General features: G+C 42.2%; 1 protein-coding gene across 1 annotated transcript in view; it reads left to right on the top strand.

Annotated features, from left to right (window-relative positions):
- Window positions 1-27,493, top strand: part of LOC139696906 (uncharacterized) — a 121,478-nt gene that overhangs the window by 67,274 nt on the left and 26,711 nt on the right. The window contains exon 2 of the mRNA XM_071595787.1: window positions 15,611-15,859. Within this exon, the coding sequence (XP_071451888.1) occupies window positions 15,611-15,859 (249 nt within the window). The remainder of the gene's footprint in view (window positions 1-15,610; window positions 15,860-27,493) is intronic.

Below are 27,493 nucleotides of genomic sequence, written 5' to 3'. Positions count from 1 at the left end.
TGGAATCTATAAATGAAGCGATTGCTTGAAAGCAGCAATTGAATTAATCCGTGAAGTTTTCAAATGAATTTTAACTGTGGCGTCTAGTGCAATTGTAGGTTATTCGTTATTAATTTCACAGTTTATCAGTGATTTCAATAAATATATTACGATTTAGCTCTGCTCTCTTTTGGAAATTTTCCGGGGGGGAAAAATGAGAGTATACCTCACAAAGAATTTTTTCAAGTGATTTTATCGATTCTGCCACATTAATACGTATTCATACCACATAAAATTCTTTACGCAAAGATGTGAATAATATTTCAAAGAAAAACCCTGCTATGTGCCATACTGTTTCGTTGGATATGACACCCTGCCATCTATGGACGGACACAATCGCAATAGTTGCGCGAGGTTTCCATGATTTTTACGAGTTTCCACACACCTGATAGGTATTTACACCAGATGGCGTTAGCGCACGGATATCCGGATTTGCGCGATCAAGAACACACTCACTTCACGTGTTTTTTAGTTACGAGGAGCCTCCGCTGAGTCGCCCCCATCCGGGCTGACGGTGGGACGGAGAACTAAAAAAGGCGAAGTGGGCGGCCAGGGGGGGGGGTGTTGGTAGGTGACGTCACGGGAAGAATTTCCCCTCGTTGGTTTGTTTATTCAGCGGTCGCGTATAAATTCCCCCTCTTCCCCCGCCCCCCAACGCGAGAGAGAGAGAGGAGGGCATATCCATCTCCCACCCTGACGGCCCAATTCCGGGAGGGGTGCGCCGCCATTTATTCCGGTGGCACGTGCGACTAATAGCAGGGCGGTGCTCGGCAAAGAAAAAAGGAAAAAAACAGGCCGCGACGGACACTGGGAGGGCATTCGCTATTCCATTTCGCCACCTTTTAAAAATGTCGTCAAAACTTCCGGGTACTCACGACTGATGCGACGAAAGACATCATAATGAGTCGTCTCAATTGCGATAAAGACGGGGAATCCCCAAGTCATTTATCTTTAATCCCGCCGATGTAATTCAAGCCTCGATTTCTTGACTCACGATACGATTTATGGTTTTTACTATTTCATTTTTCCCCCATAAATTTGCTAGAAGAGTGATTAAAAATACTGTATGCATGCCTACATGGACAACATTCACACGCATACATTATCTGATTTTGCGAATCTATTAAATAATATTAGAAGAATTTTTGGAAAAATTTTCAGAATGAAAAAAGGAAAGATTTTGCTCAACTGAAGAATTACTTTTTCATAAACATTTATTGACCATATTCGAGAATCATTTTTTGATCATCAACAAACTACCGTATATTAGTGAAAACATTTTTCCCAAAATACTTTAAGATAAATTTTCCTGAAGTATAGTAACCACCACATTTTATAAACTGAATCTGGCGACCTGATAAACATGTTTCTATCTGGCTAATTTGTGATGGAAATAAATACGCAAATCCTACCACTGTGTTCATTCATGTCTATATTATTTTCGCATTTACTTTTTAGCCATGGGGGATTTGATAAAAAATTGATTATTTCACTCAACAAGTTCAGTGCTCCATTTTTAGGCTTCGACAATCCACAAGAGTTGAGATTGCGTCATTTAATCGCCAGCTTCCCCACTATTCTTAACTGATATTACTTGTTCAGGTTTAGCGGTAATTTATTCCAATCAAATGGTAATGTACTCTTACAAATTTAGGAAAAAATAAAGAAATCACGCGAGGACATTGCTTTACTGTTTTTCTCTACACTCGATGTTAATAATGGGAACAATTCTGACTTCAGATCAGTCGTGGATCCTGAAATTCACGCGAGCGAACCTCAAATTTAGAATACACTTCGGTTTGCACTTCCATGGAGATCCAGAAGAACTCAGCGGAAGAAATATCTATACTTTTCCTGTCCAGTTAATATTAATTTAACTCCCCCTTAAGGCTAAATAATTTGAAATTGGTCTCCTAAATTTTTATTTATTTTCCCCGCATTGTAACTAGCACGCGTTATTACTAATGTTATATTATAACATGCTTAATGCACGCTCCTAGGGTAGAACATTGATCAAATCAATTATCAGAAGTTTTAGTGCTACGTAGGCAGATATTATTCAAATGGAGTACAAATGAGGTAATCCGTGACACATTTCATCGGCCATAGAACGCATAGAACGTTCTTGTCTCTTAGCTTTCACATGCAACTCTCTTTCTTAGTGATCGCCTTATAAAAACTCGCTCATTGATCATAGAGCATGTGAATTGCACACATATGTGTATGGAGGCATAAAGCAAGTACGAAGAGACTGATGTTAAATGCATAATGATAGAGTCTGAGTTAAGTTTAATATATGCATATATGAGCCAAAACCCATTTACAAAATATTTATTCTTTTTGAGGCATTAATTTAGTTTATTTTCGCCATTGTTTTGTTTTGATTACTCCTCAGAAAGGTTTTTTAAGAAGGGAAAAGAAGGGTATTTTTTATGGGAACCTTAAATGATATTAAAACTGTCGGTAGTGAAAAGTTACATAGGAAGTCATTCATAATAGCTTTATTGCTTCGAGCCTCGTAACATTTAAATATAATATACTGTTTTCCATCTTCCAATCAGACACCATATTTAGCTACAGGCACCCTAGGTAAGGATATAAATTAGGGAATAGTGAAAAATTTAATGTAGAGTATATCTTTTTATGGTCCTAAAATTTAATGGACGGAATGAAAAACCAAATGCGAATTTGTAGACACGGCAAAAGGGGAAGGGAGGAGGTTGTTTGGGGAAATTGGAAGAGAGCACGAAAAATGGATTCTGGAGATGCTGAGGAGGGCAATGCGAGTGATTCCCAAGAATGTGATGGAGAGAGTTGTTATTATGAACCATGAGGTTTAAGAATATAATGCTTCGTGTTAGCTGTGACCTACAAATACAGCGGTGCCTCGTGCCAGGGTCCATCCTGAGCATATCGTTGACCTATTGAAATGTAATGAAATAATTGACTTTGTAATTCCACACACTTTTGCGGAATTGTGTGGAATTACAAAGTCAATTATTTCATTACATTTCAATATGTTATGCAAATTCCACAAAGTTACGCCTGAGACAACAAATTGTATATCGTTGACCGTTTCCTCTGTAATGCTTAATGTATTGCTTAGCAACAGGGTTTGGCAGTGAATTCCCCAGATGTGATGAGATATAAAAAGCAAAACAATGTTGTCGATTCAAATCAATCGCGTAAAGAGTAGTCTCTGCTGTGTCGCTTCCAGAAATCTTCCAGCGCGTCTTCCTGTTCGTCTTGGTTACGTGCAATGGCATGGCCGACGCTGAATAAATCCAGCAAACTCTTTCATCAACCCGACGACATTAATTAATGCGAGGAGAAATCCCGGATTCGGAGACGGGAGGAAAGGGAGAAGAACCGCGAAGGGAAGGGGAGGAGGGGGCGGAGAAAGAGAGATGAAGAAGGAGAATGAGGACTGATTAGCAGGACTCACGACTCTTCCCCCGATTTCATTAAATCCATTGCGATGCCACCGCCATCATCCATCACAGTCAACAAGGCGATCACTCGGGTGGAGGCTGGGTTTCCGCCATCGTCCGAGTGTGACGTACCGATAAGGTCCATATCCGCTACTTCGTCTCACCTCCCCCCACAAAACTCCCCCTACTTATCCGTCGAAAAACTTGCAATTTCCTTCCCCGAGCTAAACCCCCCCCCCCTCCATCAGCCTTACACTGTATCATGAACTAGGAGGTGTTTGCGATAGTTCATATCTTCGCGAATTCGAACATCATTGCTCTCTCCGATTGCGACAAGGCAAATGCATGGCTTCGACAAGCAAATCCAAATGCCATCGGCCCACCGGAGAGATTTCAGTCGGACTACCTGGCAAGCGAGGCTTGCAAAAGTACGATAAAAGTAGTGATGGAGGTGTGGAATGCGATGGTAGGCAAACGAAGAGATGGTGATGAGGTGGGGGACTACAGCTTAGGCACGAGGATTGAGCGCGGGGAGAAAGCAGTTGAGTTCTGCAGGAGACAGGGGTTAGTCATCACCAACACTTGGTTTAAACACCACAAAAGACGCAGGTATACATGGAAAATGCCAGGTGACTCAGAAAGGTATCAGCTAGATTACATTCTGGTAAGACGCAGGGTTAGGAACAGTGTGATAAATTCCCAGAGCCTCCCGGAAGCGGATGCGGACTCTGACCACAATTTAGTTGTTAAGGTAAGGCAGGGGCGGCGAGTTAGAAAATGGAATGAAGAAGCACTAATTGGATTGAAATGGATGGAATACAAACAAGCGGTGGAGGAAATCTAGGAGGATGGTAAAGAGCTAAGAACTATCGAAGAAAAATGGGAAAGCATCCGGAAAGGGTTATCTAAAGCCGCAAAAGAAACTATCGGAACCGTTAACGCAAAAAGGACTAGTAAACCATGGATCACGAATGAGATGATTACAAAGATGGATGAGAGGAGAAAATGGAAGAATGTAAACACAAAGTTAGGCAAAATGAAGTACAAAGAATTAAACAATAAATTGAGGCGGGTAACAAAGAGGGCAAGGGAAGCATGGTGGAAAATGCAGTGCGAGGATATGGAAAGTTTGCAGAGGAAGGGTGAAATCGGTGCGCTGCTCAGCTAAATTAAATCGTTATCGAGAAATAAGAAAGGACGATCTATGCTAACAGTTAGAGAATAGGCGGGTAAGGTAATAGTTGACGCAGGAAGGATCTAAGAGAGATGGAAGGAGTATATAGAAGAACTGTATAGTAAAGAGCTTAGACCAACAAAGTTAGACATTGAAAAAGAATATGACGTAGAGGAAGATAGCTTAGGTCCAGGCATACTAGACGATGAGATAGAAAGGACATTAAGGGAGATGAAACTACATAAGGCCGTGGGGGTGGATAACATTCCCGCAGAATTATTGAAATGTTTAGGCAAATGTGGGAGGATGAGGCTATATGGGGTGATTCGTAATATTTATGTGGAAGGAATCTGACCGGAAGACTGCGAGATCAGTTTTAGCTCCTATTCCGAAAAGGTTAAAGGCTACATCATGTAAGGACTACAGGACGACAAGTTTGATATCCCACGCAGCTAAAGTTGTTCTCAGGATCATAAACAAAAGGATATAGAGTAGGGTAAATGATTACTTAGGGGATGATCAGTTTGGATTTAGGAAGGGGAGAGGTACACGTGATGCCATAGCAGTAATGAGATTATTTATTATTATTTTTTTTTATTTAACAACCAGCATTACAAGTAGGCGATAGCCTGGTGGTAATGTTCTTGATTACGAGTCATAAACCACTTAATCCATTCATTACACATTAAAACATACAAGGAAGTACATACGTGTTTATCACGTACATTTCTCACTCACACGTTACAGTTAATTATTTTAAAGAGAGCATACACCTCGTTTTGAATTTATTTTATGAAAAAGGGAAGGACTTAAAGATATCCTCAGGTAACTCATTCCATTCTTTTATTCCACGATTGAGGAAGGAGTTTTTTTATGTTTGTTTTGTGTCCTCTATGTTTTATTTTGAACTGATGGTCCTTCCGCCCAATGTAATTAGGTTTGTCTATTCTTTCTGAGAGCTCCTCCCACCCCTTCTCTTTATTAACTATCTTGAACATCCCACATAGCCCATTCAGCTTCCTTCTGAGTCGGAGCGGTGTCCATCGTAGTGACTCTAGCATTTCTGTCACTCTATCTGTCCTGTTATGTCTTCCTAGAGTGTACCTAGGTGCCTTTCTCTGTACTTTCTCAAGCTTTTTTATATGCACCTTTACCATAGGGTACCATATTGCTGTTGCGTACTCCATTATTGGTCTTACAACTGAAGTGTATGCTAATTCTTTGGTGGATTTGTTGCTCCCCCTAAGGTTCCTCATGACCCAGTGCAGAGTTTTACAAGCCTTACCTGCCACCTTATCTACAGGATATCTACACCTGTATATGATGTCCCTATTCTAAGTTAGCTGTGAGATAGACACCTAAATATTTACATTTCTCACTTCTTACTAGATATTCACGTAGCAAGTTATATTCTCTATTTTCCATTCTCCTTTTCCCACAAAATGTTATTAGTTTACACTTTTTTGTGTTGACACCCATTTTATTATTAGTAATCCATTCCGATACTCTGTTTAGATCATCCTGTAAGATATCACTATCCCTGTTGTCTTTTATTTTTCTATATATTATACAGTCATCTTTATTATTAATCGAGAGGAGTATAGAATACAACCAGGAATTATTTGCCTGTTTCGTAGATTTCGAAGAAGTGTTTGATAGAGTGAATTGGGAAAAACTAATGAGTATATTGCAGAATAAAGGAATAGATTGGAGGGAAAGGAGGCTTATCCGCAACCTGTACCTGTCTCAGACTGCTCAGGTGCGAGTGGGGAGCGGGGAGTCCGGATGGGCAGTGTTAGGAAGGGGTGTAAGGCAGGGTTGCCCATTATCACCGTTGCTGTTCAACCTGTATGCAGAGGAAATGATGAAAGAGGCATGGGAAGAACTGGAGGTAGGAATGAAAGTGGGCGCGGAATTCGTAAAATCAGTTAGGTTTGCTGATGACCAAGGTTTAGTTTGTCAGGCAGCCACGGGGTTGCAAGCATTGCTTAGTGAATTGGAAATTCAGTGCGACCGGAATGGGACGAGAATCAAAATTAATAAAACAAAGGTTATGCGATTGGATGCGAAAGGATGCGATAGTGTTTTGGACCAACACGGTCAAAGTTGTAGGTACATAAGGAGGAGAATTGCGCTAGGCAAAGAGGCTTTCACAAGGAGGAGGGAGCTGATGACAGGGCCGTTGAGTAAGGATATTAAGAAGAGACTCGTAAAAACTTTAATATGGACCGTAGTTATGTGCGACGCGGAAACGTGGTCATTGAAGCAGGAGGATAGACGTAGACTGGAGGCTTTTGAAATTTTGGTGTGGAGAAGAATGGAGAAGGTGCAATGGACAGAGAAGAAAACAAATGAGGAAGTACTTGGTATGGTGGGCGATGAGAGGGGTTTGTTGGGAGCAATCCTATGGAGGCAGGAAAAGTCGATGAAGGGGGTATTGACCAGCAGTGGGATATTGAAGACTGTAATTGAAGGGAGAATGGAAGGCAAACGAGAAGAGGGAAGGAACAGGATAGGATAGTTAGGCGGGATAAAGGGAGGAAGGACGTACTCAGAGATGAAGAGGGACCTGATGTAGAGTAGGATACTGGATTTTGTGTTTTTTTAGGAGTCACGAAATATTAATTTAGTAGCTGAGTCCATCCAAGAACCTACTTTAACCGGTTAAAAAGTTACTGTGGGTCGCGGAAGTCCAGGGGGTAGGACGTTGGACTGCCGACTGGAGGGGCTCGGGTTCAATTCTCGGGTAAGGCACTCTGGGTACCTGCAGCTCCACCCAAGCTATGTGATTTTTTGGGGTACCAGGTCTTCCTGGGAAACCACAACCGACACAGGGAAATAAACTCCCCCCCCTACCCTTATGTGTGAATTTCACTCGCCGTATAGGGCATAGTACCGGGTGAACTCTACCGCTAACTCTGATTACTGGGTTTATGGTTTTTTTTAAATAAGTTATTAAAGATATAGAGTAAAGAAAGGAAGAGGAGATAAAGTAAAGGATAAGCAGAACATTCGAAACAGCAAACATTCATCCGCCAGAAACAGCCGCGGGCCTACGGTTAGGGCATCGGCTCGTAAAACTGTTGTTTTACATTTCGTTTTGAGTAATCATTTTTTCTGCCTTCACAAATAGCCTTGCTTATGTCGTTTTTTGAGCCCTCTATCCTCGTAATTACCCTTATCATAAGCTATTTTCACCGTTGGGTGGATTTATTGTGCACGTATGGTTTGCAGTTTGTTTCGTAGCAGCCGTTTGACGATGGAGATGATGATTTGAGAAAGTAGAACGCAGCAGGAAAATTCAATCTTTCTTCAAGACGGTTGAGGGAAGACGGTTCCCGAAGACTCGAATGGGAGGAGCGTCAGGGAAGAGGGAATTGGGGTTGAAGAGGAAACGCGGTGCCACCGAAGAATAATGAAAATAAAATGCGTAGCCACAGCTCCAAGTGAGGCACTTTGAAGGGCAGGCAAAGAGGAGGGGGGCATGCGGGCCGAGGGTACGTGGCACGGATCGGGACGAAGCGGAAAACCAATCCGCTTGGCGGTTCGCGATGACGCCACAACTGGCGGTTTTTCTTCCCCAAAAGTCCCCATTTGTTCGAAGGGATGACGCAAGAGAGGTCATCATCACGTTGCCAACACGTTGTCGCCCTTCCTTCGGTAGTCTTTGTTCCGTCCGCGGAAAGAATTAGTCCAGAGAAGTCGCAGGAAACGGAGACTGAGAGTGGGAAATGTTTTCCCTCTTTTCTTGATGATTAGGTTTTCTAATTAAAAAATAGTCATTTAAGAAATGTGATATTTGCGATGATATGTTGTTTGTAATTTACAAAATAAAGGAAATAAAAAATAGAATGGTGAAAAACATTGTTTCATTAAAATTCAGCTGAAAAAATTAATTTTGTATATTTTTTCATTTTTTCCTCTCTAAGAACTTGAAATTTGTTTATAGGCTCTCGGGAGTTACTTGATGAACAGTTTCATTTCCATCTTAACGAATGGATAAAAACAAGCCGCTTTTAAACTTTTAATTCATATAGCGCTCATTAATCATATTTAATCATAGTGAATTAATGAAGCTAGGCAACATGAAAATAGCAGATAATGTCGAATCCTTGGTTAGTAAATTAAATTGTCTGGAAATACTTTCGCTTGATCATTTCATCATTAGGTATATTTTTTAATAGTACTAGCCTTTCCTAATGGCATTTATCAACTTGTCATCTACTTTTTGAAACTTCAAATTAGATTTCTAAATACACATCTATGTAAATTTTGTATTGACCTTCGCCCCAAAAATAGGCCAATACTCTGTGATAATTTTCGGAAGGAGAGAGAAACAAAATCCTGTCTTTCGAAACTAATAACTTAAAGAATAAGTTCTGTAAAATACTGCTATGCAACCACAAGTTAAGTTCTTCGTAGAAAAAGTATCCCATCTGGTTTTTACCGCATTCATTTCAGCAAGCAACTCCATGCTACTGCCGGCATAAGTTACGGGTGCGTAGTTTCAAAACCAACGCACACGATTGCGGTGCGTCTTCCGTTGACAGTACCTAAGGGTGAGGCAGCGGACTCCAAGGCTGAATGTCCCTTGATCTCAGAGATATTTTTCGTGCGCCCATCCCCGCCGAGCCCTGACCCGTTTTAAATCACTAATGAGTGGGCAGCACTTCCGATCAAGTAACTGCAAGGAACAAAAAAACCGAGTCGAGAAAGGAGGAAAACTAAGCTTAAGAATGCATAGTTAAAAAAAGTGAATCAAATTTCTCAACAAGATGAAGCTCTTTTAACAATACCCAACAACTAAATTTCACTTTTTCTATTTTTAGCATAATGCACCACAATTTTATAAAGCTTGAAATTATTAAGATAAAAAACTAATGGAAGAATTAATTTTAATTAAATTTTTCTCAAAATCTTAAGTAATCTAACTTACGCGATACCTACAGGATGAAAATAAATAATTTCATTCGAAGAATTTCGGAGAATTATTCCGGAAAAATCGTTAATATTTAGCTTATGATAGCTGACCTATTTGAGCGAGCAGATGTTGGATCACGTGTTCCGCGATGCACAGATTCATTTTGGCACTCACCTCGTGCACTCTCAAACAATGCACGCAACAACTCAAACGCGCACGATGCGGAGTGACGCAATCGAACGGTTTCACCTCCCCAAGTCGGCACGCCAGTGATCGCCGACAGGTGTCTCGAGGCCAAAGCGAGGGCCAGCTGCTGCCTCGATCCCTGGCGACGCATTTGATGTACCCCGTTCCCTTGGCGAGCGACCGAAGCCCTTTTCAAGGCGCCATCCCTCATTCCCTTCCTTCTCGAATCCACGAGCGGAGCGGCCCACATTTGGCGCAGGCAACCTCGACCCCTCCCCCCCTCCGATCCCGCACAGAGGGCGCTACTCATCGAGGAGCTCATGAATCACCATTCCCTTCGCCATTGTAAACATATTTGCCATCTCCATGGTCAACCATTGCGTCTTCCGTCGTGCCTCTCTCTCTCTCCATCTGGGAGAATGATCTCAACTCTCCCGAAGGCGAAATGCTCCGCAAATCGACAGTGACGCATGCGCGCCCATTCCCCAATCGAATCGTCATTCGGCAGATCATTCCATTGAAACATATGCCGTCCTCCGCGGCATTAGCCCCGAAGTGAGTCGGCTCTGCTAGCCGACGCCTCGACGGGTTCCTCTCCGAAGAGACCCTCTCTCCCAAGGGGTCAGCGGCGGGGTGGGGTCGTGCGGGACCACCCCTTCTCCGTCTTCCTCCCCCCCCCCGCCCCGAAGGCTGACCTCCGCTTGATCCTGGTCATCCCACCGACAATAGACGAGGGCACATATATTGGCGCGCGACCCGTCCCTTGTGGTAGGCGCGCCTGGAGCGAGCTCTTCGCGAGGACCCGCCAATCAAATGATGAGGGAGGTCTGATGCGGGTGAGTCAGCCGTGCTGCCGTCCCGAGGTCAGTCCGAGGTCGTCCCTGCCCGCCAGAGGATACACCCACGCGCCACGGAGGTAACGCGGAGGTGTGGACGATTTTCTGCCGAATTCATTTCCGACCACGGCGGAGCACGAAACCAAACTCTGACCCCAAAAAAGTCCCCTCGAGCCAACTAACGTGTTTCACGAGCAACGGGTCCGTAAAGTAACTATTAAGGTTGGCATTCGTTCCTCGCACTTTCCAACAATGGTCTCCCTAGAACATTTCAAATCTATTTTACGTTCTGCGCACGCTGCGATCAAAAGCAATATGGCGCCCGCGCGCATGCCAGCCAATGAGCGGCAACGCAACGAAACTTTTGACCTCTCTCCGATTCCGGTCACGCCGGTGGATGCCCACTGACGGAAATCGGAAATTACTTTGCATCAAACAGAGTGTAAGGGCGGCATGGAATTTTGTTCACAAAATGTTATTTCTGTACATTATTTTCCGATTTCATTGAAGATTTCGCTCCTCATATCGTGTATCGCATTTCGTGGAAAGGGGAGGGGGACCATTTTTTATTATTATGATTCCGCGCAAAAACCGCACCAGGAACCAAATCTCGAAGTCCAAAGAACTCCTCTTTGAAACATTCGTTCTTTCTAAGCTTCCCGACTGACGTCCATTTTTATCGGTGCCGGGAATTAGGCATGGGATTAATGCTGAAATCTGTTTTTGAACAGACCAAAAACAGATTTGAAGTGTTTAAAATTTTATTTTTGTTACTTCTCGCCTCCACATCTGAATATATTTTAACTTCGGGAAAAGACCGGATTAGCGCTTTAATTCAAATAGGCGCTGTCCACGCATTATTTGGCCCTTTTTTTTGCTTTTCTGACATAGATGTCACACTTTATAAATATTTTATAAATATTTTAAATGACCATATGGCAATATTTTGTGAGTTTCCAAGAGCTATTCTACTATTATTCAATTCTAGCTTCTATGAGTAGGAATATCAAATGGTTTACATCCATTCATGGAATTCGGAACTAAGTAGCTAAATGGTAGCAGAAGAATCATAGGCACTTGAAAGGACTCAAGACGTAAAGAAAGAATAGCGAAGATTTTCGACCGGAGTTCCCGCGGCTCGGTAACCTAGTCTTGGAAGAAAACATTGAAAGAAATCATGGGCTCTGGAGGCGAAAGTAGAACGGAGAAACAAGTAAACAATAAGCTGGACAGAGAGGAAGAGGGATAGCAAAATATTTAAGATGGTGGGTCTTCACCAAGGGTCAAGGGTCTTGCTGTTGGTGAGATTCAAAGATTATTCAGAAAATAATGATGGAGGGATTATCGGGGGGTAATGGGAATGCGAGGGGCATGTCAGAAGAAAGAATATTATTATTGAATATAAATAATATTAAGAGTCATGTCATAAACGAAATAAGTAAGTGAGGAATGTAAATGAAGAGCACAGGTTGTTTTTGAACTGTATAAGGGGGAAGAACTGAAGAAGGAAGTGCATCTAAGTCTCACCCGTAAGTCACCACGACGAAGTGAGGCAGCGGTGTTAGGTCATCAAGCATCGGATCAATTATTAATTGATATGCCACGTTATTAAATGAAGAGCACAATGTATTTTTCCATTGCTTTTACATTGTGTTCTTCAATTAATGAACATCAACTTCCACAGATTTGAGCCAGGAACCATCGAATACATGGATGCCACGTTATGTTGGCTGCAGCGATCTTCACGGGTTGTTCGAGGGAAAACCGGTTTATCGACCGGGCACTTCAATCCCTCGATCAGTTCGAGTGTCGATTTTCCATAACTTCCAACCGTAGCCCTCCTCGCCAATGTAATGCGGTGCTGGGATTAATATTTGGACATGTCTGTTCGGAGGTCTCGCAGAAAAGGGAAAAGAGCAACTTACACCGCACTTACAGCACATTTAGCGTGCTTTCAAAGCAGGCAACGTTTCAATCTCTCTGCTATGCCAGGGCGACAAAACGGGCACCCCTGAACGCGATCCCAGCAGGAGGAACGAATCGCGGAGTATTATGAAGCAAATAAATGAACGCATGTATCCAGATGAATCAGTTCATTTGAATGAAACTTGAAAAAGAGAATGCCTAAAATCTCGGAGGGCGGAAGTTTCAGGGCCAGGAGGCCCTAAGCGGTTCCCTTGGGCTGCAGCAAACCAATCGTAGGCCTAAAATACTGATGATTATGATATATCGTGGGGTATACACATATTGAAAAATTGAAATAAAATATCAACACGCGTTCAATACAATCAAAATTCATCCATATTCGCTACAATTCAGAATTAGGAACAGTTCAAGTGAACATGGATGGCATTTTAAACTGATCTTAAATAGGATTAAAACCCTATTCCAGATTTGAAACTTTTACCCCATCGTAGAAAACTTTGATTTTATATCCGTCTTTAATAGTGAGCCCACCTGAAGACCTTACCTCATGCCGCAAAATGGATCTCCGGTCAAGAAGGCGCCTGCATGCCTTGAGAACAACACAGCAGCGAAATTCCCGTTGGCTGGATTGCGAGACGCTGGCGTCTGTCTCCCCGCTCGCTCGCTAGTGCTTTCATTTTCTCCTTTCATTGATTTTCTCGGTTAGCACCTCCACCAAATTTGCGAAACCATTCGATGGAAAATTTCCATATTCAGTGTTATTGCCAACATATTGTCGTGAAGCCCAAGCCACTCATCGTTTGGGGAATTTGTTTATCCTCGTTTAACTTCTCTGGGCCCAAAAATACTGATAAGGTTTCAATCTTGTAAAATATAAAATTCCCAAAGAGGTTTTACCGAATCACATGAATTTCGTAAAAATGTGAAATTTCGCGGAGCATCTATCAATTATTTTCGAATCAATTAAGAAATAAATCGGTTGATTCAAGAACATTTTTCAAGACAATTCAAAGTGGTCAGGAAATGTGGCGTAAGAGTTGTTTACCCAGATAAATACGATCGCAACCAGCCAGCGAGAAAATATTGCATTGTTTTCGAGAAATATAAAAATGGTTTGCATTAAATTATCGGGAAAGATTCCAGAAAAATGGATTTATTTCAGATATTGGTAAAATGCCTCAAAATTCTCCAAACGACATCCCTTGAGCGTCGGCAAACTTTAGTCAGCGGCTTTTCCACGACTTGAGGGTTCCCTCGTGGGCAAATTCCGGAAGGCACTCAAGGGTACACGGGCAAGATTCTTTGGCGGCTTAACTTAAGGGTTCCATGGTTTTTTTCGTTTAAGGAAGGGAGGATCTAACTTTTGGGGACAGGATATAGTCGGCTTGTGACAAGTGGGGACAGTAAGGGGGTTGGGGAATCGTCGCGATGAAGTTGCGGAAGGTGTTTGCAAGCGGACACACTCAACTCTCCGCTCTTTCGGTCGTCCGTCCTAACACTTTCGGGAGTACGAGTTTAGCGCAGATCTTTCGCATCGCCAAATTTTCGGTGATAATGGTGAGTGCCCTGTCATCTGATCAATACCAATACGATATCTGTGATCATGCGCACATTACACGACGGTCTGAATTCAGCACTTAACGCGCTTGTCAGAAAAAATTGCAACCGATACTTTTTAGACAAACTTTGTGAATATGAAGGGGTCATTTGGGAAGCGTATTGATTTGGGAAACCTTCGACCTCGTTAATGACGCAATGAGTGGTGCTTTGAGTCCGATCGTTTATCATTGAGACCACTAAGGTCACTCATTCGTTAATCTCGCGGCTAGTTTGAAGTAGACTCCTTCAATCAATTCTTTTCGCAATATGACGTTCATATTTTTCTTCCCTGTGGCGCTAGCTATTTATACTTTAATAAGTCCATTGGTTCTTCTTCTTGACTTTTCTCTCGTCGAATTCCTCTTCATCAAGCACTCGTGCCTCCACGGGCGTCTGATTTGTTCATCCCATAGTCTTTCGTACGAATTTATTCCTTTCTTCGGGCTTATTTCTATTCTTCTTGCACATTTTCTCTCACATACGGGTCATCCCACGTGATATAATCAATTCAAATGCAAAATTGGAGGTGCACCATTCTTTTAGGTTCTTGGAAATTCGTACAGGAATTGGCACCATAATCGGACATTTTAAGAAGTTGTTTCCTCCCACCCCCACCCTCAACTCGGGCAACCTAACCAATTTTTATCGCTACTTTTTTTATTTCCAACCCATGCTCTCCATATCAAATTTTTTACCAGTCTTTTACGGAGTTATGCCTCACTGACCTGCCCTCACTGACTGCGCGTAGATTGTCCAACGGCGACGCCTGCATTTTGAACGAAATCCGCACCAAAGACTTGAAATAACTAAACAGGCAGGTCAAACATAGCAGGGCATTAAAAAGGAGAGACAGTTGTATTCCCGATGGATTTAACAGTCTTTTAAAAAAATGTATTCCTTTATGTTTTATTTGTGGCAGATTTGGGGGGATCGTTTAAGTGGACGACAGTTAAAAAGGATAGTTAGTCAATACGACTACCCAGGAACAGGGGTCCTGAGGCGATACCTGAGCTTTTGCTTTTCTGTCACTGCAAAAAAATTGCTGCTAATTTTTAAGTCGATCATAGATGTCACTTTCGATGACCCTCGGCTGGCGATTCATCATATTTTACCCCCCCAATGATGTTAACTGGTTACCCGATCACACGACCAACTACATGTAAAAATTTGACTTTACCTTTAAATTAATTTTTCCTTGTTAATGTCTTTAAATAAGGGTTAACACCGGTATCTAGATACTCAGAAAATTCCCACTGTTTTGACATTAGGTACCAGTAACTTGATACTGGTAACGAGGATTCATGCCCTAGGTATCAGTATCGAGGTCGAAGTAGTTACTATTATTGCTTTAGGCACCGGTAACGAGGTACCGATACTTGGGAATATTACAATTAGTACCAACCTGCGAAAAGGTGAGGGGAAAATGAAAGTTGGGATGGGCCGGAAGCCGCATTAGTTGCTCGAGGAGGGTTGTCTTGACTCCGGATTCCTCTTGCAGGTGGCGTTAATGTCGGGCGAGGCGGTAACGGCGGGCCCGCCCGGTGCGGTCGCCAACGGAGACGAGCAGGAGAGGGTGATCGAGGAGATGCACCAGCGGTGCCTGCTGGAGATGGCGGGAGGGGAGACCCCAGCCGTGACCCCCCTCTGCTCCCGCGTCTGGGACGGCATCCTCTGCTGGGGGCACACGGCCGCGGGGCGCACGGCCACCCTCCCGTGCCCCGCTTACATCGCTGGTTTCGACCCCACGGTCAGTGCGCCCCCCCTTCCAAGGGCCAAGTTCACGAAGGCCGCTGGGTAATACGGTAGAAAGGTGGGGGGGGAGAATGGTGGAGAGAAACCCGGCGAAAGACACCAATGAGGCCCACCCGGTTATGTCTGCCTCCCCTCCCCCCCACTCGTGGGACCACAGTAGAAATCGGGCAACCGCCCCGGGATTCAAACCTGGGCCGTCCGAGTTGAAAGCCAGTACAATATATCCTTGGCCTTTTACGTCTGAGGTTCGAATAATATTTTCATAACTTCAATTTCCACGCAAGTTTTCCCATATTCTTTTCCACAAAGAAGTGTGTGTATCATCGGCAATTAGGGGCAATGGGCCTCTCCCGAGTAAAAATGTAAAACATAACTTCAATTTTTATTTTCGCTCTGGTGGAAAAATATGCACGTCCACCCATTCTATACAGCTCCAAAGTTTTCTTGCAATAGCTCATCGTGAAAGGGAAAATGGCGGCTTGCCTCATATATTTTTTATATTTTTGATCTGTTTCTCAGTCCATGTCAACCGATTATGTTGATTAATGGCTCATGAACCATTGTATATTTTCCTTAAATATATGAGCCAAGATTTTCGTTCACATTTTAGAACGAAGTTTTAATTTGGTATATGTATCAACAAAATATGACTTGGCAATCACTTGTAGCAATAATGAATACTAAACTTTTTCTTCCCAAAGGTTCCTCAGCAACGATAAGTCAAGCTTCTAAATAAGCCGTTACATTGATAGCATTCCTAAATTATCATTCAGGAGCATAAATATTACTATTAAATCCTATTATGCATATTTACTAAACTGTTATAACCTTTATTGAAGTTAAATCAGGATTTATATGCACATCAAGTCAAAATCTGCTTAGACTCCCAAAAGGCCATGAAGTCGAAAATAAAAGTATCGTTGAAAAACAAATTTGAACCAAATTATACTTCTTCATCGAAAAAGTATAATTTGCATCTAAGTTTGGCTTTGATTTGCAATATTTGTTGCGGAAGTGAATAAAATATTTTGTGATAATTAAATTCCATTCCATTACGTGAATGTTCCTTCTGATAAAAGGCTGGTTCAAAAAGATTCCTTTTCTTTCTTCCAATTCGGTCGAGACATTGGATTTTAAATGAGGACCGACAGAGCGAGAATCAACGACTGGTTTCCGAGTTCAAATAGTGATTTCATCATGATGGAACTATACGGGAAAAGAAATTCTTTCAAACAAATAAGTCGCCAGACGGGAGTAGAACCCAGTCTGAACAAACTAGTTACCTTTCGGAAGGGTATTAAACCTTATGGAAATCTGTAATGGCAAAAGAAACTTTAGCCGAAATGGGATGCTATTCAGGACGTTAATTCCAGTTTTCCCGAATGGTACGACTAGATGGGGGAACACAATCAAAAAGGATGAAACGTAATTTCTTCTTTCATTGTAACCGAAATATTTTTAATCGAAATATTCGTGTCTATTGACGGTTGGCTTTTGTTCTTTGATCCGATTTAAATTTGGAGAAAAGCGGGGAATTGCTCGAAAATAACTATGGAGTGCATGTTCTGAGCATGTTTTAAAAATAGATAGCTTTGCAAGAATTTTTAGGCGAACGAATCTCACGGTATTTGGTCGTATTTGGGTTATCGGATCGATATTAGTGGTTTGCGCGGCGATGTTCTAACATGAGTATATGTACTTGTGTAAAAGTAATTCGTGGTTTAATAAAATCAGGGTTACTCCACGGAATGGTGAGCCTCTAATATAGAATAGTTATTACAAGAATATGCACTGGCTATGGTTGCAAATCTCGAAGCGTGCAAAGTGGTGGTTTAATGAAAAAAAACAACTTTTAAGGTAAATGCGAAAGACGCTCATTTGGTGTATTTCGCTGAGAAAACAATGCGAGTGAAATAAAACTGAAATCAAAAGTATTTAGAGATGATTTAGAGGAGGAATTCAGAACAAAATACACAAACAACTGCGGTATATCTGTGAGCGAAGATCTTATTTGCTTAAGTTGTGTCTCTATCACGCCGGCAGAGCCAAAAATTAAATGGTAAATGCATGTCAAAATAATTTGACATTTGAATACTCTGCGGAGAGAGTTCCGGCAACTTCATGATCTGCGGGAAGAGGCAATTGCAGGCCTTCTAAACCCAAGCGCGTTAAAAATGTTCTACGAAGTCTGTATAAAATCCATGAAAGCAAACGTCCACTAATACGATCTTAGTCACGATAATGATGACTGCAGACGGAGGACAGATGTTGTGAAAATACAAAGCAGGGAATGATAACTTGAGAGAGTTGTTCTAAGGCCATCAAAGCAGATTTTTGCATTTCTCAAAACGAGAAGTCACAATCTAAATATCCTTCAAAGTGTTTCATTACAATTTTTTGCAGCGATTGTTATTCCCATACTATGTTCTCGGGATTTTGTTGGGGCTAAAAAAATGCTAAATACGGAAAAGTAAATTCCGAGACAGCTGTACAGAAAGAAGTGGTTTCAGGAATGGAAATGAATTCAGGATAAATACCGTATTCGATAAATGAGTTCAAGTTGATTTTCAGCCCTGGGAATATAAATAAGAACGATGCTTACTTTCTAACCGAGTCTTGCATCCAACAACCGCAATCACAGATGAGCAGGGGCGTTTCTAGAGACTGCCGATTGGTGCGCTGGAATTCGAGTATTTCTTCAATCCCTGACGTCGATGGAAAACAAAAGAAAAGCGTTTCCGCATGTGCGGGAGATGAAGGGAGAGTGGGATCGCAAAAGAGCGTTGATTCAAAAGTTAGCAACAGCTCACGTGCAACATTTATCATCCTGATCTGAAATAAATTTCAAATTTCAGTAAATGAAGTAAACACCATGTAAAACATTCCTTAACCAAGATTCAGCCTCGTTCTTTTAATTTGACTTCATTTGCGAAAAGAAGGATTTTTAAGTTTGCATTCATATTTCAATCATTAGTCGATCATTGAAAATATTTACAGAAAGAGAAGAATGATAGCAGGCCCATATATCAAACGCAGCGCATCGCAGAGTCATCGAGTCCTTCCCAAACACATCGTATTCCCTCTGAGCGAAATCCGAGCATAACTCAATTATTATTATTTTGATTTCCCGTTAGAGACTAATTTGCATGAATTCATTAATGTATCGAGCACCATTTTTGTACTCCTTTAGATAATACTGCGAGTAAAGAATGATGGAAGGAAATATTAGAAAAAATATCCCTCGAATTGCGACAGACTGAGAAATGTTCCTGTTGATGGCTGTGCCCACTCACAGCCAAGCAATGTCAATGATCCATGAGGAAAACATGACTCGAGGAGATTAATTTGCACAAAACAGGCGGCATTCCTTTTGCTAATTCAGTGACTTCTTTTTGATTTTCTTGTAAGCACTCCCGATAGCACAATGCCCATTTCTCCAGTACTCTTCTTCACTTGAACTATGTAATATTTGCCGCTTGGCGGTTCTATTTATTGTCTTATTACGGCGGTCCTAATAATCTCTTTCTCAATAATTAATACATATGCATGTATACCATGCCCCGTAAGCCTCTTCATGAATGAACTGTGGTGATAAGGCGTGCGATAGTACCCGAGTTAAAATGAGTACCGTCCGTCAAAAAATGAAAGTGTTACTTACATTTGCAGAAGTATTCGCACGCGATATATACCCACACACATTTCCCGGTACTCTTCCCACATTACGTGATCCTCCCGACAGTAGACCGTAGTGGGCTGCCACCATATTGTCGTGAGTTACCTAGGTTAATAGAATAGTTTGAAGAGCTGAATATTATTTATTTGCAATGTCATGGAAAGAATGCATTTACTAAAATAACATGTATCGATGTAAAGATTGTATAAAATACATTTCGAGGCCTTGTCATTATATTTAATTGATATGAATTAAATATGAATTTTATGCATTAAGATACATGTCCGTCCGTGTTTGTGTCACTATGCTCATATATCATAATGTACACTCCACTCAAATCGATTGAATACGAGGGAAAAACTTCGAGGTGTATGATGCAAAGGTCCTTTTGGTCTCCATGCCGGGATGTAACCGTTTAAAGGAAGAATGGAGAGGGCATTTAATCGATCAGAGGAAATAATTACGGGTGTTACTGGGGGAAAGCATTTGGTGGGAGAGGAGGTGGATGGAAGGACTTGTTGAATGGGATGAAGGGAGGGAGGAAGCGTTCGGAAAAGGGTTTATTGTGGAGTGTGAAAGTTGTCTGGTTAGTCGAGGCTAAGAAGTGTAGGGGTGTTAAGTTTGTGTCCATCCAAAACCAACCTTGAAAGGCAGGCTACCAATAATTATAACAATTAAAATGTCAATTAAAGGAGAAAAATATGAGGTAAAAACTAACGACAAACAGTCTTTATATCAATCAAAAAATCAGTATTTAAGTCATGAGACTGTTTTCTTATAATCCGGTAGCAGTCAATGTATGCGACTGAATCAGCAGTTCAGTGCTCCCTCTCGCTTTTCCTAATATTATTTTCATTTTGGCGCCCAGCCATGAGCTGGTCCGATTTGTCGTTTGCATATTGCTTCATGAATTAGGCCTCACTTGGCATAGCGCAGCTGGTTCACAGAAATACGAACAAATCCAAGCAAAAGCGAATGGGCCGGTCTCGGACTCATCCGATTATATTGCAGATTCTAGAACTCATCCTTTACACCCTACACACCATTGCACACACAAATTCTACGTGGTTTAGCATCGAAACTGGTCAAAGATTTCAAACTTACTTATTTAAGTAAACTTGTAAGCAAATCAGAATAAGTTAAGCAACAACAGAAGATTACATATTCATCAGTACTCCGCTAGAGGCGTGAGGTAGGTAGATAGCATATCGGTATGATAGGCAGATCATACAAAAATTGGATAAGAGATCCAATTTTTATTTTCCTAAAGTAAACATACTTTTTATTCAGAGGACTCCGTATATTTGTACACATTCGGTGGCACGCGTGCCTATCTACATCTCGCGACGATGGGCGAATGTCGTCGAGTGAATTGTAGCGAAGGTTTAAAATATTAACTCTTTTTAATTCGCGAGTGTTTTCAACTGATCTGGTTTTGCACACGGCACACGCAGTCGCCAGCAATACATTCATGGGCAAATATATTTCACGAGGTGCCCCTCGCAAAATATGTTTGCGAAAGTCGATAACTATCAAATGATATGGGGTGGAGAGCAATGAGGTCAGGCTCGCGTGCCCTCACTCTCCCATTAGGGCGTCCTCTTTCGGACGGCACGGCGCTTAATGATGCGTCCCTATGCAAACTCGCCCGATATTCTCCCTGTCGGGGTCACTCTGAAGACAGGGCAATAAATCACACCCCTCGTGCGAGGGCGCGGGCTCCAGAGGCGAGCCACCACACCCGAACACGCCCTCAGAGATATCTCTCTTTTGAACTTAGGCAAAAAATACTTGGATGAAAGGGGGTACTTTTGAAAACCAATTCCCAAATGTGCCCTCTCTTTAATCAGGGAACGTACTAAAAGAGACAGCCCACGAACAACAAGGCCTGATGAATGACTTGAGCAATCAAAATAATTCCACGAGACACAATCGTCAGCCGATAGAAGAAGCGGTTATATGGAGATGATTCTCGCATGTGACTAATTAGTATCAAATGAGTCGGATCGATTTATCATCCAATCGTATCCAAAAGCTCAAAACTAACATTAGCACACATTAATGGGACCTCTTGTTTATAGCAGAAAAGACAGAATAAATGGCAAGCATAGAATGGAATATGTAATGAGAACCCAATATTTAATATATTCACAAGCATACATAGTTCCAACGTTAACAGCACAAGAATCAACAAAAATGATTTCCTAGTTTTGATAAATTACCAATAGTTAAAGGTAAATAAAATTCGTTGAATTGACTTGACTCAATTGATATCTTGCTTTTGTCGGCACCTGCCACTCCGAACTATTCGATCGAAATAGCAATCGAACTCACTCGGGAGATGAATGCCACTCTGTCTCTTAGTATCGAAGTCATCCGATATCGATAATAAACCCGTATATACAACAGGACTCATGATGCGCGCACGTCAAAGTCAACCTTCGACGGCGTGCATGAAATTTCGCTTCGCTATGGTGTGGATCGAATTTAGAAAATTTTCGACTTTCAAGCATTCAGGCAGCTTCAGGTTTCCATAGCAGCTTTTTTGCCAATCAGAGGGAGTCAAAGGCAACAATTCAGCACATAAAAATAATTCGCCTTGACCGAGATTCGACCCCGGATCCCTGGATGTCCGGCCGAGTGCTTCAGCTATTTAAGCTATCAAGGCAACCTATTAGACTCTGAAAGGGATCCGGGTTCGAATCCTGATCAAGGCGAATGATTTTTACACTCCGAAGTTGTTGCATTGAAATGCATATTAGCGGATGACTCCGTTAAATGTTATTGCCGAAGTTTCTTGAAATTTGTCAGAGGGATATGTTAGTTCTACTTCATCGATAAGCGCGACGGCGCGGATTGAATTGGGAATTCTTTAACTTCCCCATCTTCCATTTGACTGCTTGGCGACGATTCCTTTTGGGGGGGGGGAGTATACTTTCATGCCGTCGATCTGTAATGCAGCAAACTCCAGCCAAAGTACAGAAAACTGTAGAGTTGTGAAGAGGGTCAGCCAATGAAGTGAGAATGAAGAGTGCCAGCCAAATTATTGAACAAGAGCGATGATCAGGCGATGTTGACGGCAGGAGCCAGACTCAAAAACCTATTAACGACGCTGCATAACGTCTCATTTGCTGTCGGCGCATTACGGCGGAAAGTATTCTTTTAACGCAAAATATCTTCTTCGGAATTTCAGCGGAAATTCCCGCGTTAGCGGTCCCCTGAACACGGTTCGAGTGCTTTCCGAAAGGTGCGCCCGCGTGCGAGTGAAAGGTTTCCTGTTTGTGGGCACGACAGCAAGCGCTAACACGAGCAGCAGGAAATTTCGTGCATAACTTTTAATGAAGACTAGATTAACTGATTAGACCTAAGCCAAAACCCTTCTGGAGGACGCGTAGGATTTGGCCCATTTATAACGAGAGTCGGTGTCGCCGCTATAAGAGAAAACACGAGCGAGATAAAATAATGAGAACGATTTCTGGACAAGAGCACCGCCTAAATAAAAAAGACATTTAAATAGAGCGGGTCTTCTGGGGACTGTTTTTTATCAAAACTGATACGGATCTACTCGAATGTGTGCTCTATGAAACGCCAATTTATCACATTTTCCTCATTAAATTGAGAAATACGAGACATATTCGCAGAGTAATGGCTATTTGGTTTAACATATATAGCTACTTCACTTTTCTGCATGATCGCCGTTCGCCTCGCTAAACACCTTTCGCAATGCTGCACCAGCTTCTTCAATCCCTCAGCACACAGAAGTTCGCCTCTTGGGAATTGAACCAGCTGACAACGGCGGTCTTGAGTGTTCCTCGTCATCGGCGCACCGTTGTCCACTGTTCCTAGAGCAAGAAGAGGGGAAATAGTCGCCATGGTGCAAGGTCGGGACCAGGGGTGGCTGATCAAAAAAGATCGTCCACTCAACAGTCTTGGCTCTTTGTTTAAAAAAAATTGATTTCAAGCCAAATCTCGCCTACTACTCGCTACTACGGATCAGCCCATATAGCCTCTTCCTCCCACATTTTTCTAAGCATTTTAAAAGTTCCGCGGGAATGTTATCCACCCCCACGGCCTTATTTAGTTTCATCTCCCTTAATGCCCTTTCTATCTCATTGTCTAGTATGCCTGGACCTAAGCTATCTTCCTCTACGTCATGTTCCTTTTCTATGTCTAACTTTGTTGGTCTATGGTCTTTACTATACAGTTCTTCTATATATTCCTTCCATCTCTCTAGGATCTTTCCTGCGTCAACTATTACCATACCAGCATTATCTCTAACTGCTATTGTTCATCTCCCTTTCTTACTTCCCGTTAACGATATAACTTTGCTGTACAGCGCACCGATTTCACCCTTCCTCTGCAGACTCCATATCCTCGCACTGTGCCTTCTACCATGCTTCTTTTGCTTTATTTGTTTCCCACCTCAATTTATTGTTTAATTCTTTGCACTTCATTTTGCCTTATTCTGTGTTTACATTCTTCCATTTTCGCCGCTCATCCATTTTTATTATCATCTCATCCGTGATCCATGGTTTCCTAGTCCTTTTAGCGTTAACGGTTCCAAAAGTGTCTTTTGCGGCTTTAGACAACCCTTTCTTGATACTTTCCCATTTTTCTACGATAGTATCGGATCTTTACCATGCTCCATGATTTCCTCTACCGCCTGTTTGTATTCCTTCCTTATCACACCATGTAATGTTTTACATTCCATTTTCTAACTCACCGCCCATGCCTTATCTGTTTGAAACGGACGCTACATTTCATAATAACTAAATTGTGGTAAGAGTCCGCATCCGCTCCCGGGAAGCCGTGCGAATTAATCACACTGTTCTTAAACCTATGTCTAACCAGGATATAATCTAGCTGATACCTTTCTGAGTCACCTGGCATTTTCCATGTATACCTGCGTCTTTTGTGGTGTCTAAACCAAGTGTTGGTCATGACTTACCCTTGTCTCCTGCAAAACTCAACTACTTTCTCCCCGCGGTCATTCCTCGTGCCTAAACCGTAGTCCCCGACCTCGTCACCATCTCTTCGCTCACCGTCGAATTCCAATCCCCCATCACTATCAAATGTTTCCCTGCAGGAACACACGCGATTATGTCCTCTAACTGATCGAATATCCTATCGACCTCTATTTCCTTATGATTCCTCGGTGGCATGTATACCTGAATAATAACCAAGTTCGTTGGTTCTGCTTTTATCTCTACTAGTAGTATTCTATCCTTTACCTGCTCTATGTTGACTACGCTTCTTCCTACCTCTTCATTTAATACTATGGCAACCCCTCGTTGGCTCTCGTCTCCGCCGCTGAATATTATTATATACTTATTACTCCAGTAATCCCCGCTATCTTTCCATCTCACCTCGCATAGACCTAAAATATCTATTTTTCCCCTCTCCATCTTTCATTCAATGTTCTCCAGTTTCCCTGTCCTCATCATTGTCTTAATATTCCACGTTCCTATTCTAACCAATGTGGTCTTCTTCTCCTGCGCCTTCTGTCCTGCTGCTGCCGGTTTTCCCTTGCAAGGGCTTCGTGGGATGACGACCGCGGAAGCCTTACCTCTCCCGCTGCCGGGCACGACACATGGCCGATTGGGCTGTGCCCCGTAGTTGCCAGGACTCTGTGCATTGTCCATCATATTTATCTTGGGAATGATAATTGAGGTGGTTTCCCGTTGCCTTCCTCAACAGTGTTTTTAACGTGACACCATCACTTACTGGCCGCCCCACTGGGGTCGGACGCCATTGCAGCCGCCTCACTGAGGAACAGACGCTGCGTGGACTACCTTTCGACTGGCTCCTAACCTTCGACCTATCTGGCATGGGTGACCCCACCAGGAGCAATTATTATTACTCCCGCTACCACAGCATTAGGGGTCATCGGAACGCACAAGCCCTTCCACCACGTCAAGGTTTTAGTCCGGGGAGGGAAACTGCAATTATGGTTAGTGATTTTAATATTATGAGGTTTATAACTGAGTGGACCAATGACACACATGATTTGCAGCTGACTAAAATAAGTGACTTCGCATCCCATTGAAGCCATTGTGGCCATCGAAACCTTTCCTCTGGTGCATTTAATCTATTTCACGAAGATGAAACTTTTGTCGGAGAAGCATTACTCTTTCATGGCAATAAACATTAAGTGCGAACGCTCTTTTTGCAAAAATCAATTATTTTGCTCTGATGTGTTTCTTTTCTCGGAATGTACATTTTGACACTGGTCCCTCTCTCGGCAGGTGCTTATTTGGGTCATGAGCAGCATCTTAAAAGTTTCCCACGGCTCTCAGATGAGCCCTCCAAGCGACACAAATCTCACCATTTATTTACATCATCCGCCGACTTTGAGATGAGTCGGAAATACCAGATAACGCCTGGCTATATTTTTTTAACATCCGCCGACATACTTTATATTTTATTTCCAAAAGAGGTTCGTATCGAATTCTTTGTAAATGGATGCAAACGTTAACGACCTTCGCCAAAGGACACCGGAATCACTGAATACTTAATGCCCTAAGTAGGAATTTCCACTTGGTTACAACACAAGCAAACCTTGGACATTCCAGTTGTCCTCAAAGAGGCCCTCTTGCGTGAGTGAGAAGAGATAAGCGGAGAAGGAGGAAGTGTATGCGAGAGCAGAAGGGGAAAGCACTCCACACGGAGACGAGGGAGAACTGGATGGACCCCCCTTGAGGCACAGATGGATGAGCTACAAAACATAATGGAAGTGAGAGGGGGAATTGAAGGGAAGATCCGCGAGGGAGACCTGGAGACAAGCGCATAGGACGACAAGCTTAGAAGGACATGCAAGAGAGAACTTATCAGGGACTGAAAGATATAAATACCAAATTGGGAAGGATTCAGGGCTACAGTCTTAGAATTGAAATACTGAAAATGAAAAGTAAAGCAATTGATCGATTTTCAACATTTTCACGATTATTTCAATCATTCAAACCACTTAAATGCACCAACGCAGTCTACTCTCTGGAAAATAACGGTTGTGCGTAAAAAATCTTTTTTTTAAGCCATTTATGAATTTTGGTACCTCATGACCGGTCAAGTTATTGTAAAAAAAGTGTGGAATACCTATTGCAAAGTGATTGATACTCAATGTGTCACGACTGTAATAAGTTAATGCGTCTACAAATACATTGACCCTTTATGAATCCTGGAGACATGGCCGAGTTCCTGAGTATAGCATTGACCGGAGGGTCTGAATTCTAATCAATCGGTCACCGTTCAATCAATGCAAGCCTTCATCCATTGCACTATGAAGTTTCGGGCCCAGGAGACCTCTCAGAGGAAACCGCATGCGACTGTTAAATGAATTAGGAACTGACCCCGCATCATCAGAACGTGTGAATTTTACAAGCAGTGGATGTAGGTCATGTTAGTATAAGGGGAACTCCAACTCCACCCTTCAAAATCAACGTTTAGGTTGGTTATTGTAGCATATATACGTAGAAGTAGGTCTAGTAGCCTAGGAATGTGGATGGATAATGAAAATACCTGATTATGGAGTTCGAATTTCCCGCGACAGCGAAGAAGTGGAAGTCGGCACTAGCATCAATTTTAACCTTTAATTAAAACTGCCGACTTTACTTGAGACACAAGAGCATTATTAGGACTGAGCATATAATTATTACGGCCCCACCAAAGATTAGTAACCTGAACAACAAGGATTAAACAATAGAGAGAGGCAGATACCGACACTGAAGGATTCCAGCACTCGTCCAACCATCTGGATGATACACATTCATAGCAAAATGAAATCTATGCACCCCCGAATTCTTATTTTAAAAATAAAAAAACTTGAAAAAAGGAAACGGTCGCACACAACGTGGTTGTATTTAAACCCCTCATCAAAACATTGTAAAGATAAAGTGAAATTGTAGACAGTAAAATCGCTTTTGTTCAATTTTTAAAATTTGTAAAAATATTCCACGACGC

Source organism: Hetaerina americana, unplaced genomic scaffold, assembly GCF_022747635.1.
Source record: "Hetaerina americana unplaced genomic scaffold, ioHetAmer1.1.p SCAF_7, whole genome shotgun sequence".
In the NCBI taxonomy this organism is placed as follows: domain Eukaryota; kingdom Metazoa; phylum Arthropoda; class Insecta; order Odonata; family Calopterygidae; genus Hetaerina; species Hetaerina americana.
This window is presented reverse-complemented; position numbering and strand designations above follow the sequence as displayed.